Source organism: Natator depressus, chromosome 3, assembly GCF_965152275.1.
Source record: "Natator depressus isolate rNatDep1 chromosome 3, rNatDep2.hap1, whole genome shotgun sequence".
Taxonomy (NCBI): Eukaryota; Metazoa; Chordata; order Testudines; family Cheloniidae; genus Natator; species Natator depressus.
In genome coordinates, this window is record NC_134236.1 from 148,923,529 (window position 1) to 148,941,800 (window position 18,272).

Sequence of the window (18,272 nt, forward strand, 5' to 3'; positions counted from 1 at the left end):
TTTGTTTCCCCCCTGCTGCCATGTTGATCTCTGTGGAAACCAGCCAGCAGTCGTGGCTGGCTCTCCTTTAAAGCTTCCTCTGCAGATCCCTGCTGCTTAGCTCATGGGCCTGGCCCAACACATGGCTCATGCAGAGGCAATGCCCTGGGAGAGCCCCAGTTCCCTCTGCCATGGGGCTGGGCCATAGCTGCCCCCGGCAGTTGCTCAGCGAGGCTGGCCTGCAGCGTTCCCATGACAGCGGTTTCTATGCTGTGGGTTGGATTGTGTGTTTGTCTCTCCATCTCTGGGTGCTGTTGCACTGGCCTGGCTTGTGTTTGGCTAGTGCTGATTCTCCGCACCTGAGTCTTCCTCTCATTTTTCTCCTTTCCAGGCCTCTCCTTTTAAAATGTTTTGTTTTTCTCTTCCTGCATAAAAGAGCAAAGCAGCTGACAGCCAATCCATTGCCTGCCCAGAGGTTTGGTGTGAGGTCCTGCCCTAGGAGCCACCAGCTCCCCCTTCCCATCCAGGTCTTTTTACTCCAGCAGAGCCATATGGACTCCAGGGCAGGATTTTACCCCAGGAGAGCAATAAATGAAAGACCATAGCAAGCCGCCTCTGGGCAGGGCCCCAGCAAGGGCTCTGGGGAGAGAGGGAGACCTGTTGGGGAGCAGGGCTTATCGCTGCCGTATGCAGACACGGTACCTCATGGCTCAGCAGTGGCCCTTTGGGAAGGCCTCTGTGCATGTGCACCCCTTCCTCTGGCTGGGTCCCGGGCTGGCTCCGGTGCCCTTCCAAGGCCTCCCCACTCGGGGGGGCTGGAGTTGTGTGTTTGATTTTCCTTGTGTTCAGTGTTGGTACGATTTTCCTTTTCAGTGTTTGTGCTCCACGTCCCTGGGGTGGGGAAGGGGAGAGGTCGGGAGTGTAGATATTTTATTTGTGAGAGAGAGTGCCAGGGTCTAGTTACTAGCTTCCTAACCTGCCTTTGCCTATCTGGATTTTTAACTCTCCACCCTGAAGGTGTAACCCAGCACACTGGCATGATCCCTGTGCTGCTTCCTTGGGCCCGGGGACCCTCTTCCCTTGGCTGTGGTGGGTTTGAAGCTGGAGCTGTAGCGTCCTCCTTCAGTGAGAGCGAGCTGCTGCTCTGTGCTTTGCTATGTATGGAGGGTGCAGCCTCTCTCTGCAGGAAGGAAGCTCCCATTCAAACACCCAGCAAGAGATGCTGCCCTGGGGCAATGTCCCTCCCTAAGCCCCTCCGTTTGTAGCTGGTGGCAGCCAGGGCCAAAGCTTTGCTCTCAGCTCCAGGCTGCAGGGCCTGTGAAAGGGAGCTGTTCCCTCTCCTTGCATTTTGGCCCAGCCTGTGGCTGCTTCCTGTGTGGGTAGGTTTGGGCACTCTGGTCACAGCAGCTGCCTGTGCACTTGCCTTGTTCCTGGCCACTCAGCTCAGTGTGGAGCTGGGCTGGGACTCAGTATTTCAGCAGCTGCCCTAGCAAATTGGTGCTAATGGTGGGAGCCTCTCCTCAACCTGCAAGGTACTAATCCTCTGTGTGGGGGAGGGCCCTGCCCAGCGCAGCCCAGCTCCTCTCTCTCCTGTAGCCTCCTTGCAGTGCTGAGGTCCAAGCTGCTGCTTCCTCCCACCCCATCTTCGTGCCCCAGCCACAGGGCCTCTCCTGTTGATTGGGCTCCTAGGCCCAGACTCTACCTTGTCAGCACAGCTGGACTCCAAGCCTCCTGGGCTGCGTGGTGGCCTCACTTGTGTCATGACCTAGCTTTGAGCTGCAAGTGCATGCTGGGAGCAATGGCGGCTGGCTGGGGCTGGCCTCGGCTGGCTGGGGCTGGCCTGGGCTGTCTAGTCCTTGAGCTGGTTAGTGTAGGTGGGTCCAATCACCTCCACTTCTCCGCGAGAGGTGCTTCCTCTCCTGCCTCAACCCAAAGGTCCCTGGTTGCCCTGCAATTGGCTGTCCTGAGCAGTTCAGACCAAAATGAAAACCACCTGATTGTAGAAGCAGTTGGTGTGCTGGTCCCTGTAAGGCAAAAGCCAATCTCCCTTTTGCCTTTGATCACATCAGGCTAGAAGCAAAGGAATGCCCATAGGCCCAGTCCAGGCCATGGTCCTGAGGTGCCATTTCCTTTGGCGTGTGACCAGGCAGCAGCAGAGCCCACGAGAGAAATGGCGAGGGGAATGTTGTGCAGCCAGAAGAGAAGGAGCAACCTGCTCCGAGGCTGCATCCAGAGGGCATCAGGCCTTTGCCCTCCTTCTTGTGTCTGGCAGTACTGGCTCTTGGGGGGGAGGGGGGCACTTTTCAGTGTCCCAAGTCCAGCCTGTTCATCTGCAACTAACGTGTTTTTTCTGAGATTTTCAAACTGATGTATATTTTAAAACCAGAAATAAACTATTTTAAAAGTAAGCTGTGGCTGTGGGGTGCTGGGTGGGAGCCAAGAGCAGGTACGTCCTGGTGGCCGGGGGCCCTCTTATGGCAAGCTGCTGTCCTAGAGGTGTGCAGGGTCCTGTGTGCCACCTCCTGGCTTGTCAGGGATAAATTGAACATATGGCCTGTCTTTTCAGATGACGTCCCGGTTCTTCCTTTCACCATTCAGTACACGTCTGTGCTTTAACTACACAATGTTTGTTCAAGATGTCTCGTTGCCCAGAGCATCTACTTGGTGCTCACCAGGACCAGAGCAACAGGGCTGGGGAAGGAGAGTTTAGAGTGGTGAAGAGTGTTGGACTGAAGAGAAGTCAGCTGAGCGTAGACGCCATGGGAGCTGCTCCGTTGCTCACAGTGAATGTTGTCAGGTGTTCAGGCTCATTCGGCCTATTAAGTTTGTGGAAGAATCCTCACTCCCAGCAATGTTCGCATGTCATTGACTTGGAAACTGGCAGTACCAACAGGAGCATGCTTTTTATAAAGGGTACTTTTGCCTTTTGCATGACTATTTTGTGAACCTAAACTAGCTGCCTAGTGTTGTGGTTTCATATTTTGAAAATGTAGATGCTCCTGCCTCAAAGGCCAGCATCATTCAACCAAAACCTTCCTCGCAGTGAGTCTCCGAGACTCAAGAGAGAGGCGTAGGGCTCATGGGAGAAAGGGGCACTGAACACCTCTGGACCTTGTTGGGGCTGGTTGTCCCTGTGCTGTAATTCCAGCGCTCAGTCTGGCACCTTTTCTAACTAGCCCACATGGCGCCAAACTCTGTTGCTAACTCTGCTGCGTGGTGGTTTTTCTTAAAGCCCCAGCTCCTGGAGTCATGTGATTAGGTGAGACTGGCAGCTTTCATTTAAAAGAGATGTCTTTCTAAGCCTTGAGGTTGTGGAGAAAATCTGGCAAATATGACCCACGGGCACCTACAGGCTCAGAAAGCAAACGGCAAAGAGAAAGAACCCACTGTTTAAATCTTTTTTATTCTTGATTTTTATGCCAGTCCCATAACTTGTGTGATTTTTGAATATTAGGTGCTGGTGATGCTGTGAAGCCCACTGGAAAAGGCTGTTCAAGTCTGAGGGATAAAGGGGCTGCTGAGCTCACACAGTGAAGTTCACTCTGCACCTTAGGAGCTCCCTGGCCAAGACCTGAGGGCCAAGCAGAGGAAGACTTGTGTTTGCCTGCCTCTCCATGTGGTAGCTTGAGCTGATCCAGTGCTGCCTCCCTGCTGGGCTCTCCTCCTTTTTAGTTGTGGTTCCTGCTCCCTTTGTCCCTATAATTATTTATTTTGTGTGCTCCTGGGAGCAGCTGCTCCTGCTGCCCTTTAATCCTCCAGCCTAATTCTAGCCCTGAAACACAATCTTCCCCCCTGCCTGGCTCCAGCAAGGTGCAAGGGGCACTTGGCCCACAGTGTGTATCCTGCTGGGCAGGCACTGACTGGAGCCTTCTCCACAGGGTGCATGCTCTGTGCCAAGTCCCCCACAGCCTTGCCTCCCCAGCAGGGTTCTAACAAGGGACCCAGCCCCTTCCCTCACAGCCTGGGGGATGTGTGACGCAGAGCTGGGGTTTAGTCTTCGGGTGATGGAGCTGGCTTATCAAGGCATTTCTGCTGGGCTGAGCCTGGAAGTGGATGATTTACGGCTGCCAGTCCTGCTACGTGCGGGAAATTCGGGGAGACTTACTATGGGTTTAGTACTGAAGGGGGAGGAACAGAAGCATGTAGGCCCTGTCTAACATGAGAGAGAGTGAAGCCCATCTCTTGCACCTTCCACAGGAGGAGCTTGGAGTTTTGCAGATATTATGGAATTTAAGTCTGTGGTCATTTAAGGGACCCCACTCTAGGCTCCCAGCTTCTCAGCCATCACCTCTCTCAGGTGGAGACCTGTCTCTCTTGCCTTCCTGACAGGTTATCCCAGGCTATGCAGTTCCCTGCCTGCACTGTGATATTCCCAGCAAGCCAGGCTGCCTACAAGGCCAGTGTCTGCAGTTTGCTTTCTCTCTAGAGGCTATGAACAGTGTAATAGCCAGCAGTTGTGCATTACCAAACAGCTCTTGGTAAGGAAGCACATTCTTAAGGTGAAAGCATTACAGAGAAAACATTAAAAAAATAAAAACTTACACACATGCTAAAAAGCTTATGAGCTGACTCTCTGGTAGGTGTCAACCCTTCCACAAGGATTGGAGGCCCCTCTTGGACCAAAGGGCCTGTCCCTTTGCTGGATCAGGAAGAAGATCCTGAGTCAGTGTAAATTCAGGCTATTTATCCAAAAGTCCTTTCTTTGTCCAGTATGTGGAGACTCCAGTTTGAACCAGTATGTGTGAGCCTCTGCAGGAGGTGATACCTCTCTCATTGGGGGGGTTTACAACCTGCCTGATTTGCCTTAATCCCCACAACTGTTGTTAGTTCCTGGAGGAGCTGTGGCAGCCTTCCCCCATGTAGGAGAACACAAATCGTACACAAGCCAGTCATTTAAAACAATGGATCCCTGAGGATACTGCAGGGGGATGCAATGTCTGACATCTCTCCCATGGAGAGGTTACATGAAATCCTGTTCCACAATAATACACAAACTGTATACAACAAGGTCTTTAGAGGATAGTACAGGAAATTGCCCTAAGGCCCACAACCGCCTTTACAGATGGGGAAACTGAGGCAAGGGACCTGTCCAAGGTCACAGAGTTGGTGCTAGGATCCTGGAGCCCTGTGTCCCAGTTCTGTGTTTTAACAATAATCCCATCCTCTCTCATAGAGTCTGGATAGAACCTAGGTATCTGACCTTCCAGTTACTTATGTGCTCCTGCTGCTGGCTAGTTCAGCTTGTTTGGCTGCAGTGGGGACTGGGTGCACATTGCATTCACCATTTCGTGCAATGTTCTTTGCCTGGGCAATGAGGGAAATATTCTAAGCTGCTGCCTGGGCTCTTAGCAGCTTCCCTCCCTCTCCCCGAGTGACTGCAGAGGAGTGCATGCTGATCTGCAATCACTAGGCACATCCTTGTCACATGGCAGCAGCCGGGGGCTCTGGAGGGAAATGGGCACATCACAGCCCCGCTTCAGTAGTGAGGAGTCAAGCACAGTCAGCAACTGTGAGAAGCTGCCAGCGCTGCTTCCCTAGCACCACTGGCTTCTTCATGGAGCCTGCCTCCAGGCTCCAGCTGCTTGCCTCTGGTTATAATCCCTATCCCCTCCTTGTAGAAAGCCCTGTTTTCCCCCAGCTCCCTCCTGAGAAAGGTAGTTGCTGATGCTCACACCCTTCCTGTTTCTCCAGGGCTGGTCCCTGCTGCCCTGAGCCTCCCGTTGGCAGCTGTGTGTGGGTTTTTGCTGGGACCCCATTATCCTACTTATCTGAGGTATTTCTGTGCTCCCCATTACCATAGTATTCTGAGCACCTCACAGTCCTTACTATATTGATCCTCCCACACTGCTGTGAGAGAGGGCACTGATCTTAGCCCCATGTCACACATGGGGAACTGAGGCACAGAAAGGCTAGGTTCAAAGGTGCTGAAGATGCCACGAGTGGCATTTTCTAAAGCAGGTAACTCTCACTGACCACAACTAGGCACTGCTCTGCAGCTTTTAGACCCCCAAATACCTTTACAAACCCAGCCCTAAGTGACTGTCCAAGGTCATGTAGGAAGGTGCTTGGATTCCCCCAATACCCAGGTTAACACCCAACCCACTGGCCCAGTCTGTCCTGGACAATTCACTGTGGTGAACTCTTCCTCATTTCAGCTGAACAGTAGGGGGGGAGAGATGGGGGTGGGGGAAGAAGGGGCTGCAGAATGGGGCATGAGCAGAGACCAGGGCACTGGTGGGCCCCAGTTGCTTCGCTGTGCCGCAAACAGGAGAACCGCAACCTCTAAGGAAGGGCGAGAGCATCACTGTTTCCTGTCCAAGGCAGTGAAACGGCTGGGGTGTGACAAGCGGGACAAGTGTGGCCATGTAGAAGAGCCAGTCTGCTGTGGTCCGGCTAGCATGTTGCGGGAGCCTAGGAAGGTGGCCCTGACCCAGGGACTGGATCAGTCTGGGTGTGTATGAAAATGCAGCCGCATGGCAGTGAAGAGAGAGCAGAGCTGGGAGAACGCTAATGAGCTGACACTGCCGTAGTGCGGCCTTTCCTATCAAGTGCGCCATGGGGCTCTCCCCAGCACCGCCTTGCCCAGCCTGGGCCTGACAGGATCCCACCAGATAGAAATGGGTCCCTGTGTCCCACAACTCACCTGGCTGCTTGTCCCTCCTCCTCCATCCATCCTTCCCCCAAAGCCTTCCTCCAGTGCTGCAGGGCCAGAGCTGGGTGCCCCCCCCAGCAGGCAGACATCACCACCACAGGACCAGCAGGCTGGGAGCTGAGCGGGCAGCCAGCCAAGCCCAGCCAGGCACTTCAGAGCGCTGCTGCCTCCTGGTGGCTCTCCTGGCTTTTGTTGTGTGCTCACTCCCCTGTGCGCTGAGGGCTCTCCACAGTGCTGGAGAGGGTGAACTCGCTCTGCCGCAGCCAGTTGCAGTTTATTGTTCTAGCCAGCTCCAATCTGAGCCTTTCCAGCTAACCACTCCGTCTGGTTCTCTAGTGGCGGTGCAGGAGGTTGAGCTCAGATGCGAAGGGGCTCTGCCCTGCTGGGTTTTATTATTATGGAATAACACCTCTTAAACTGCTACCGTGCCCCAGCCATCCCAAAGCACTTTACAAACTCACTGATGCAAAGCCTGGGCTAACAGCACGTAGGAACGCGCCACGGGAGGGCAGGACAAGCCGTCACCCAGGGCCGATTCAGGAAGGCAGGTTGGACTCGCAAAAGCTGGAATTTGACCTCCCTCCTCACTCTTACATAAACTGCCCCAAGGAGCAGACCCTTGGCTTTAAGGCTCACCTGAGACACAGTGGCTTCATCAGCACATCGTCCCTTGGCACTGACCTGGAGCATTGGTGTGGATGTGGCCCAAGGAGCACTTCTGCCTGAATCCCCTTGTCACACCCTGTAACTGCATCCCGCTGCACTTTCCTGAAGCGTTAAAGTCAGCACTGAATGAAAAGGGCAGCGCACCCCTTCCTGAGTCCTCCCTCACCTCTGCCTGCAGCGCCTAGGTTTTCACTGGCCATCTCCCCTGTAAATCTGCCCAGCTCTGCAGCTGTTGACAGAAGAGCAGAGTTAGAAGGGCTCCAGGATTAGAGGGACAGGCCCCTATTACAGCAAGGGCTTTGGCCCTTTCTCACTGTTATTCCATTCAGGGAGATGGGGCTATGCAGGATCTGGCTCAGCTTTGATTTCCTGTGGGAGCATATGCTTCGAAGGTACCAGCAATGAATGAGATTTCAGTGCTCTGCTCTCATGGAACAGCAGAGAGCCATAGTACATACAGGCCTTCTAGCATCTCCTATATACATGCACTGGATCTGGCTCTCTCCCATAAGGACAGAACCAAGAACTTCTCAGCCCATCCAGCCTGATAGCCAGCTCTGGGTCATGGGGAAGTGGAGACAGAGCAGTAGATTCTGACCACATGGTCTTTGCTCACATGCCCAGCACCGGCTCCAGGACATACAGAGGGGGATATGAGCAGCACCGGCCAGGCATCTGGTCTTGCCCCAGCTATTTGTGCATTACCTTCTTTGGATAAATGCACAAGCACAATACACTAAATGCTGGGGACAATTTCCTGTCCCTCCCCAGATGCATCGTGGAACCTCTGTTGGGGGCTGTGCCTGGCTTCCTCTGCTACCACTCTAGCCTGGTTTCCATCAGCAGATTGACACGCACCTCAGTGGAGAGCAGCTCACGTGGCTGCTGCTAGTCCAGCAGTCCCTTGCAATTGTTCTGCTGGGGGAATCCCTGCTCCATTCCAGGGCTCTGTTTGTGATAGGTCTCTCCTCACCCGCTCAATCAACCTCTCCAAGCCCATTCAACGCCCTTTCCTGTCAGTGGAAGCAGGAATGACAGAGCCTCTTGCAGCCATGAGCTGTGCCATGTCTGTGACCTTTATAAAACTCTCTTCAAGACACCGGTACAAGCAATAGAAAGAACATCTGTTATACACAAATATATACCTCTGAATAAATACAACCTCCAGCACGTGGGTCAGGAATGTACAGCCAGGAGAGGGAAGGCATGTGATCTAAACATGCAGTAAGTGGATAAGCACAAGCAGCTGACAAAGCATGTGACACAGGCACTCATGTAGATTCACTCAGGCCAGGATCCAAAACTCAGAGCCCAAAGATGGCATCGATGTGAACGCACAATTGGGGCAGGCTTGCTGGAGGCATGTGGGCATGGGCACAGCAGGGTATGCACACACACAGCACAGACATTCACCCAGCATGTGTGGTGTGAACACACACACACACACTCCATGCACGCATTGCACATGGCCCACCCATACAGGCAAACAGTGCTTGTCTCAGCAGACGCCGCAGGAGTATCCTAGTCACATCTCTGTTTCTGCTAAGAGGCTCTCGCCCAGACCTGACGTCACCAAGACCATCTGGGAGCTGGGATCTGTGGAGCAGGTGGGAGAGAGAATGTTAGACATTTGAGCTGGAGAAGAACACAGGTCTGGCCACCAGGCACAGCGTCGAGAGTGAGAGAAGGGGATAAAGGACATGACAAAGGCAGAGCAAATGAGGGCTAAGGAGGAGCTTGGCTAACATGGAAGGAGCCAGAAGCCAGAGAGGATTTTGAGGGGGAGAGGTGACCAGATGCACACTCTCTGTGCAACATGGCAGAGTTAATGCTGTTTGGGGGACCTTGAAGTGACTGCCCCAATGTCACTGCGGGGATCCAGATGTATCATCTCGCAGGGACGCCATGTGCTCAGGTTACAGAGGAAAAGCCAGCCCTGAAAACTCCCCCTGGGATCTGAGAGTCTGTCAATCATCAGGAGCATTATGGGTTCTGCTGGCCAAATTAGCCCTTCAGTGACACCTGTGCAATCCCACTGCCTTCAAAGTCTGCCCTCAGTGACAACTCCTGTGCTCTCAGAGAGGCTGCACAGGTATAACTGACTAGAACTTCGCAACCCCTTCTGTTGCCAATCCACAAGAACAGAATCCAGCTCACTCCCCTTTAGCTGTGCTGGCGCTGCAGAGTTCACAGAAGTAAGCAGCAGATCTACCCCAATGCACATGGGAAGCAAGGCTGTGGAGAACCAAGGGGCACCAGCACATGGCACTTTGTTTCCCAACTGACACCTGGAAATTCTCACTCTTCACACTGTCTGAATTGAGGGTTGACGTGTAACTTCCCTGTTCAGTTTTAAAGAGGAAGGTGAAGCCGGAAAGCAGATAGGACATACCATTACCTCACACTCCCCGCTGCTCCTGATGGCACTGGCCAGTACATGACTGCACAAAGAACCAGCCACTGTTGCCAAAGGAATTCTTCCCCAAACTCAGTTGAGTGTCTTGAGGATGGTGTGTATGGAGCTGAACACATGTGTTTGTTGAGAAGCAAACAACCCCATCCTTCTTCCGAAGTGCTGGAGTCAGGTTCTTGCACCAGGAAGTATTGGGGGTCACAATGTTTTTGGACTCAAAGAAGTTATCCTGGTCTCTATTTGGACAATTAAATTTGAGGGACTAGGTCCAAATATTGATTGGATCTCACAGAATTTGGTTGTTGGAGGCAGGTTTTGGGGCACTGCTGCACCGAGATGTGTCAGGGTCCAGATGTTTTTGGTGCATTATGAGCAGCTATACTTGTTCTCTATTTAGACACTGGAATTGGAAGTGGGGAGGGGTGAGCACTGGACAAAAATTGGTTGGATCCAGGTACTAGTTAAAAAATTAGCAGGATCCAGGTAGATCTCCTTTTTGCCTTTATCCCTGTTAGTTCTGCTGGATTCCTATCAAACATTGGTATACAATAGCTCATTGGAATCACTACAATATCCCTTTCCTTCAAATACAGCCAATGGAGATAGAATATAGTGCCGGTAACCCACACAAGGTTTACCCCATTCAAATTGGACGGGAATTTAGGGAAGCAGCCTGGAATGACATGAGCTGGAATTTAGCTGAGACACCAGGGCCAAATCCCCAAGTTTTATGAAAAGACCCATGGGAGTTTTAATATCCATGACTCTGATTTTACATCTCTGCTGAAAGATGTTAATTCCTGCAGCATCATGCCAAGGCATTGGTACTGGAAAGAGCCCACTGAGCCCCACCTCCACTTCTTGTAGAAGCCGGATTGTCCTAGGAGGCTTCCTATAGAAGTACTGACCCAGCCCAATTCTACTTAACTGGCCGATGAGACTTGAAGTCAGTTTGTATTCCAGCCCACAATGAGATGGGACCTTGTCCATTTACCAACCCCACAATGACATACTCATCCCAGCAGAAAACAGCACAGAACCCTCATTCCTGACAGCCTCCCCAGTCCAGCCTCATCTCCACCTCTCTGGGGTCCCAGAGGTCTTACTGCTCTGGCAGATCCAGGGGTTCTTCTCCCTGGCCGTGACTTCATGAGCCTCATTCTCCTCCTCTTCCTCACCCTCGGAGAGCAGGTCTGAGATCTGCTGCTGCAGCTCGGGACTGATGCTGTTCTCTGCCAGGATCAGCGTCCGCAGGGCTGTCGGGTAATTCTCCACCATGTCCAGCAAGGTCTGAGCAGAACGAGAGCCAGAAGCGGGTAGAAAGGCAGCACAGACAGAAGTCGACTGACAGGAAAGGCGTTCAGAGCTGCTTTATACTCTCTTCATCTGCCCCAACCCCTGTCCTCGTTTCTTCTCTCTGTCCTTCACTGGCTCTGAGCCGCACCCCCTCCCCACCCCAGCTTTTAGGGACACTAAGAACTCTCCACCTGAGGCCCATTGCCAGGACTTCCTGGCTGTACCCAAGGAGGAAACTACTGCCCTCTCCTACCTGCAAATGTCCCCTGCAAGCCTGAGTCAGATGAGACACTGAGAATGGGAAATCTCAGTACCATGAGCTGAGCTTCTCAGAGAAGAGACTGCAAAAAACCACTCAGCAGATAAATATCTGTTACCCCCTAATCTCGCTCTAAGCCTGAACTCCAAGACTTATTCACAAACCTTGTTCCTGAAACCAAACCTTCTCCTTCACTTTTCCAGAGAACCAAAGATGCAAAAAATCTGCTCTCTCGCCCTCCACTCACTGGAGCTGAGGCAGGGGCCACAAGCCTCAGGCTAGGGCGGAGCAGGACCTCCAAGGGCTGAGAGCCATGGGTCAGGGAAAGGAACAGATAGTAGCAGTACTTCTAGGTGCAGAGACTGTTCTGAAGAGAGCATCCACTGATGGGGGGAGGGAAGGAGGTACATCTCAGGGTTGGGGACCCCACTGTTTGTTAACACCTGTGTCCCTGAGGAGCAGATGATGCTATATCAGCACCAGACACTCCTTACCTGGGCCGAATGGTTGGTAAGTCCTGTTCCTTCCAAGTCCAGAACCTCCAGGGTGCGACTGGAGGCCACAGCAACAGCCAGCATCCCTGCTACCTGGTCACCTGGAGGAGAAGAAAGCCAGGGGATGTCAGCAAAGTCTGGCTTCACACAGACCATGCATCCACTGGGCCAGGCAGATCATGGGACTACCCCGTCCCAATGCTACCAACTAATCCCTATTTGCCAGGAACACCTTGGAGGAGGAGGTGAAGGGTTGTTGGTTGTGAAAAGAGCAGATTGTTAGTTGTGGGCTGTGACTGGCTGTTCTGGGACTGAACATAGAGAACTTGAAGGAACACAGTGAAATTGTTTCTCTTACAAGAAGACTTTGTTCAGACACAACACCTTCCATCCCACTACCCAAGGATCTCGGAGCCTCCCGTCATCACCAGTGGGGAAACTCAGGCAGAGAGAGGAGAAGTGACTGGCTCCAGGGTCAGAGAGGAAGTCAGTAGTAGAACCAGAAATAGACTCTGGGAGTGCTGGCTCCCAGCCTTCTGCTCTGACCACTGGCCCCCACTCCCTCTCAGAGCCAGGAATAGAACCCAAGAGTCTACTGTCCTAGCCAGCAGACATGCTGTCACCCCTTGTAGGGGGATGGCTCTTTTGGGGCTGACCCCACTGGCAGCCAGTGCCAGTGAAGCACTCCCCTGAAAATCCCCAGGAAAGAGGCAGGGGACAGTCACAGGTGGGGCTCCATCAGCTACCATGTTAGGAACTCTTAACACAGAGTAGAAGCACCCACCCAGCCAGGGTCTCTGCTGAGGTGGGGGTGGCAGGGAGGGGAGAGAGAGCTGCTTGGCCTAGTTTCCTAGGGCGGGGTGAGGTGGGAGAGCCACATGGCCTGGTCTCTGCCTCACCAGCTGCCAATCCTGCTCCAGCAATACAAGCTGGAGAAGGAGAGTTGGTTTCCATGGCAACCATTGCCAGGCTCTTCTCCTCCATGTTATTATCTGGGGAAGGAGCTGGAGGAAAGGGGGGGCATGTTCCATCTGGCAGGCCAATGGCTCAGACCTAAGGGATTGGGAATGGGAGGGAGCAGAAGAAGGTCACCACCTGAGCTGAGGCCTGACACAAGCAAACACAGCCAGTGGGACAAGGGGAGCCCAGAGTCCCTGGCGGATGGAGGGGGGGACACAGTCTTTCCTCCCTGCGTTGCTTGAAGCTGCCATCTCCTCTGTGAAACATGTTTGATGCATTTCCTGGCAGGACACGTGTCCTCATCACACAAACTATCAGCACAAGTGGGACTAACTGGCCCCCAGTCTCAAGCACAGAGGACTGAATGGGCTATGAAGAATGAACTCCCCCCTCACTAGGGTGACCAGACAACAAGTGTGAAAAACTGGGACACTTTTTTTTGGGAGGGGGGGTGGCGGGAGGGTATAGCTGCCTCTATAACACAAATCTCCTAATATCAGGATATCTAGTCTCCCTAGCCCGCACCTCCAGGGCAGGGAAGAGGCCCAGCAGAAGGGACAGTGTGGAGGAACCTGCCCTGCCCTGCCAGTGCCCAGGATGTCCCTGGTCTAGATTCAGTCTCCAGGGCCATCAGACCAGCACCTTCAGCAGCAGCAAACTCACACAAAGCCTGTCAAGCTAGTAGTTCAGAGCCTCTCACGCCTTGCCGCTCACCGAGGGGGTTGTAGTCCAGGTTCAACACTCGCACCTGGGAGCTGTGAGCTACTGCAATGGCCAGCCGGCCCCAACCTTTGGCCGTGACACCCGGGTTTGCGCTCAGTGTTAACTCCTTAAGGCCTGGAGAAAAGAGAGAAGCCAATGAACACCCTAAGGCTCCAGACAAGTCACCAAACCTTCCAGAGGAGAACCCGCTCAGCCAATCACAGAGCTAGGAAGTGGCATGGCTCAGAGTTTCACAATTCCCTGCATCCTGATTGGTGGAGAAGGTATGGTTTATAGAACGACTAAGGTTAATTATCTGATTAGCGCTACTACCTGCAGTGCTGCCCCTTCATTTGTTCACAAAAAGCAGTCTCAGCGTGGGAGGGGGAAATGGGTAAGGGTGGCAAGGAAGGGCAGGACAGGCAGGTACAGATGCTTGAGTTTCAGGAGGGGCGGCTGCTGTGTCTATTGTGAGCATATACCTGGGGAGGCCTGAGGTCAATAGCTGGTTAGGGTGCTGGGGTGAGAGCCCAGGCCTCAGACTTTAGCCCCTGTAAAAAGGAACTTATTCAGCCAGCAGACAGTTATTCCCTTCCCCATAAAACAGCCACAAGGGACCATTCAGTGTTAATTCCAAGAGGAGTCAATGGGGCGAATTTACTGTAAACCCCAGTTCCGGGGCAGGATGGGGGAGGGGGCGAACGTAATGTGCGTTGATCTGCATTCATTGTAAATGAACCAATCACAGCTCAGGCTTCACAAGTGCAAAATATTAACACCAAATCAGAAATCCAAGCCTTGTGCCTCCCTCCCACTAAATTCAAACTCTCCCATCATGAGGCAGCAAACTGGTCACCATTCCCCACTAGCATCGTGCCGATGGAACAGTCCACTGTACCAGGAGCCATGCTCCATTGGATAGGGCTCCCTCCCCTTAGAAGTATGCAAGGAGGAAGCAGAGTCCTCACCCAGTGCAATGGCTCCTGTACTAAGGGACGCTTTCACTGCACTTACGCTGGGAGGAGAAGCTTCGTGCCATGTCTCAGCAGAGGGAGAAACTTTACGTGCTGCTCCCCGAACAAGACACAAGCAGAGGAAGTTTAGCTCTAAGCAGAGGGGCCTGAGCCATATATGAGTTTCACTGGCCACTGCATACCCCACAGACCCTTTTGCTTACCTGACTTGGCTCCATCGGGAGGCAGGAGCCCACAGATCAAGTTGATGCCCTCGTCACCCAGCATGCAGTCTCCCAAGTCCAAAGCCACCAGAGAGGGATGGATGGAGAGCGCTGGATTGAGGAGAGCTAGGCCGGCGTCTGTCAGGGGGCTCCCATGGAGGCTATGTGGGTAAAGGGTAGGAATTATTAATGTGCCTTCCTCAGGGCACTGGGGACTGCCTCAGACAATGGGAACCAAGAAACAGAGGGAACAGGAGGAAGATGCCACTGCCTGGTGGGGGCAAGGCTCCAAAATGCCTAGGGATGCTGTGTCCCTGAATGAGGGAGCTTAGAACAGACTGGGCAAAAAGGGCTCTGGTGACAAGTGACAGAGGTACAGAGACAGTCCTCTCAGCATAGGACGGGAAGCACGCCTGGGGACTTCAGGGGTGCAGACAATTCCCTCCCAGCATGGGACAGACAGGGGTCTAGGGAATCAGGGATGCAGAGACATCCCCCTTCCAAAATAGGAAAGAGATCAAATATGCCAGGAGATGGGAGAGGTGCAGTGGTGGCCTCCTCCCAGCATGGGGCAGGGGAACTTGATGCTTAAAATCAGGTACATTTTTTCTCAGATAAGAATTAATTTACAGGACTGAAGAGCAACACAGCGCCACAGAGAGGTGAGGCAACCCTGTCAGAACAGTGGGGGGAGGGTGCGGAGCACATCTCCTGACATGGGTGCTCACTGAGGGCAGGGATACTGGACTTCTGGAAGGCCACTCTTGGGGGTGGCACATCTCCACATCCACATCCAGTAAGGTCTCCCCTACTTACAACAGAGACTGGACAGAGCGGTTTGTCTTCAGGGCTTCCGCCAGTTGCTTGACCCGGTTGATGTTGGACACAATCCCCAGGTTGAGGTTGAGCTGAGCCAAGGAGTGAGATTCCGCTACCCCTCGGCAAATGCGCCCGAAATCCCGGTCAGAAAGCTGGCAGCCCCGGAGTGACAGCAGTCGCACCGAGTTCTCCCGCAGGCTCTCGCAAATGTCCCGGATCTCAGCACTTGATAAAGTCTCCCCAGAGATCTGGATAGACCCTGGCAACATCTTTCACCAGTTTTGGCCGTGAGCAAACACACACAGACACCTGCAGAAACTGCTGTGCAATCTGGATCTGTGCAGGTAAATAATGTGCTATCTGAATTGGTGCAAGTGAATAGTGTGCAATCCAGATCAGTGCAGGTGCAATGAATGCTGGGATCTGCTGTGCAAATCTAATTAGTGTAAAGGTTTTTGTGGAGTCTGGATTAGCCCAAGGCTACCGAGCAATCCGGATTGGTGCAGGTAAGTAATGTGCAATATGGACCTGTGCAAAGGCTGCTGTGCAATCCCAATTCCTGCAAGTAACTAACGTCCAAACTGGAGCTTTGTCGGTGCTGATGTTGTGCAATCGGGTCAGTGCAGCGCTGCTGTGCAACCTCGCGCGGCGCAAGGAAACTAAGTGCAATCCAAATAGAAGCAGGTAGATAATCTCCAGTTCTCGTAGCGGCTTCAAAATTCGACGCAATTACGAGTCAATTAGAGAGTCAATCAAGGCTGCAGTCCGGCTGGAGCACGATTCCCGGGACGGGAAAGAGGTGTGCAATCCGCAACGGAACCGGGTACCGTGCAATCCGGATCACCGAAAAGGAGGGTCTATATCCAGATCGGATCCGGATCACCGCGTGGGTCACACCGGATTCGGAGGGATCTGAGCCCGACCGCTAACGATATGGGGAGACAGAGCCGAAGCAGCCGCGGGGCCCCTGAGACCGGGAGGGAACGGGCTGCGCTGTCATCAGGCTTCAGAGCAGCATCAGGGGCCGGGACCTCCCCGGGCACAGATCATCCCTACCCCGGTGCCCAGCTCCCTTCCCCCGGCAGGTGGCAGCCAGCCCGGGATCTCTGCGCTACGGCTCTTTCCGCCCGCTGCACCTGCTCTGCTGGAGACGGGGACTCTGCTGCTGTGGCACCGGGATTCCCGGGGCGGAGCTGGCCGGGCCCCCGGCTGGGCCCGGCTCCCTCTGCACCTTGCTCCGGATCGCCGTGTGGCCGACCCGGAGCGGCGCCTCCCTCGCAGCCCCGGCTCCTCCTACCGGCTCGGCAGCAGCTGAAGCCGCCCGGGCCTGGTGCCCCCCGGGACCCCTGGTCCAGCGCCGCTGCGGGGATTCGTGCTGCCTCCCTCCCGGGATCCGGCTTTGTTTGGGGCCGGCCCGGCGGGGGCTGGCTGGTTCCTATTGCCACTGTCCAGCAGCCTCCGCCTCCTGCCCTGCCTGGCTCCGCGGCGACCACCTCCGCCCGCTGCTTCCGCTAGCACAGGGCAGCAGGTACCTGGTCCCGTGCAAAAGGCCTGGGACCGCCCATCCCCCACCCTTTCCTTAGGCCGCCTTGCTGCACCCTCAATTTTGGGATTTGGCCTCTCCCCCACAAATGTAGTTAGGGCAGGAGGCCCTGCACCTTACACACCTAGGTCCGTGAAGCCCTCACCCCCCCCGGGGGCGGGATCCACCCCTTACAATGAGAGGGGGAGAAATTTACACCCCATGGTCAGGAGCTTCCAATTCCCACTCCCCTGTTCAGGCCACTGGGCTCTCCAGGCTGGATACCTGGGTTGCAGATGGGGCTTAGGGAAAGGCAAACTGAACCCTGTTGGGGTGTGTGATTGAACTACAAATGGAGAAGGAGAGACAGGCAAGAGAGGGAGGGGACTTGCCTAGAGGCCAAGGCCTGGAGCAGCCCTAGTGGCATGAAAGCAGATCTTGGGAAGGCAAAGAGGAGGGCAGTGGTCCAGGTAATAGAGCCACAGAAGAGGGAGTCGCACAGTTTCAAAGGCTGAGGAGATATTTTATGGTATCATGGGACTAACAGAGTCTTGTCTGAAGCACCCAGGCAAAGGGTCAGGAAATTAATAAGTTCCATGGACATCTGAGAGGGCCAGGCATGTGTAAAAAGGACCCTACTTCCAGGCCAGAGATGGGTGGGGAAGATATTGTGGTGTTACCCATCCAGTGAGACAACTCCACATGCCAACCCCGGGAGGGTCAAGCTGTTGGTCTAAAAATGGGGAGAAAAGGATTTTAAATGGTGCTTTCAGGGCTGCTGCTATCAGAGACATCTTCTGAAGTAGGGCTGGTATGTGAGTGGAGTTGGTGGTAGGCTGGGGGCGAGCAAGGTGATGTTGGGAACAAAGATGCTGTATTATTTACCATTAGTAATGTTGTGGCACGGCACGTGTATAAGTAAAATGCCTGGTATGACATCAGTGAGAGTGCTTGATATAAAACTCTCCACAGCAAGGGTTAAAACAGAGGGCCTCCCCAAGGGACGCCATGAGGGCTGGCTGCAGCAACAGCTTCCAAATGGTGGTTTGGGGGTCCTGTTGACTAGGCACTTTCTCTTCTTTGCTTGGGGAGTTGCAGAGGAGCTGGTTGCAGAGGCCATTGGCTTTAGTCAAATCTCTCTGCACTGGTGGAACTAAAGCATGGCTTGAAAGGGAAGAGTGGAAGGCACATTCGCTTCTGCACAGCAACACATATAAGGAAGTCACATGGTTTCATAGAATCATAGAAGATTAGGATTGGAAGAGACCTCACAAGGTCCTCTAGTCCAACCCCCTGCTCAAAGCAGGACCAACCCCAACTAAATCATCCCAGC

The 18,272-nt window shown here is 53.7% G+C and overlaps 1 protein-coding gene across 1 annotated transcript; it reads right to left on the reverse strand.

Annotated features, from left to right (window-relative positions):
- Nucleotides 1–8,361: 8,361 nt before the first annotated feature.
- Nucleotides 8,362–16,717, reverse strand: LRRC73 (leucine rich repeat containing 73). Its single transcript, XM_074949043.1, has 6 exons — nt 15,415–16,717; nt 14,599–14,759; nt 13,434–13,556; nt 11,760–11,860; nt 10,817–11,000; nt 8,362–8,893 (listed from the first exon to the last, which is right to left on the reverse strand). Exons 1-6 carry the CDS (start codon nt 15,684–15,686, stop codon nt 8,823–8,825), a joined length of 912 nt encoding a protein of 303 aa, XP_074805144.1. The 5' UTR covers nt 15,687–16,717; the 3' UTR covers nt 8,362–8,822.
- Between the last annotated feature and the right edge of the window lie 1,555 nt (nt 16,718–18,272).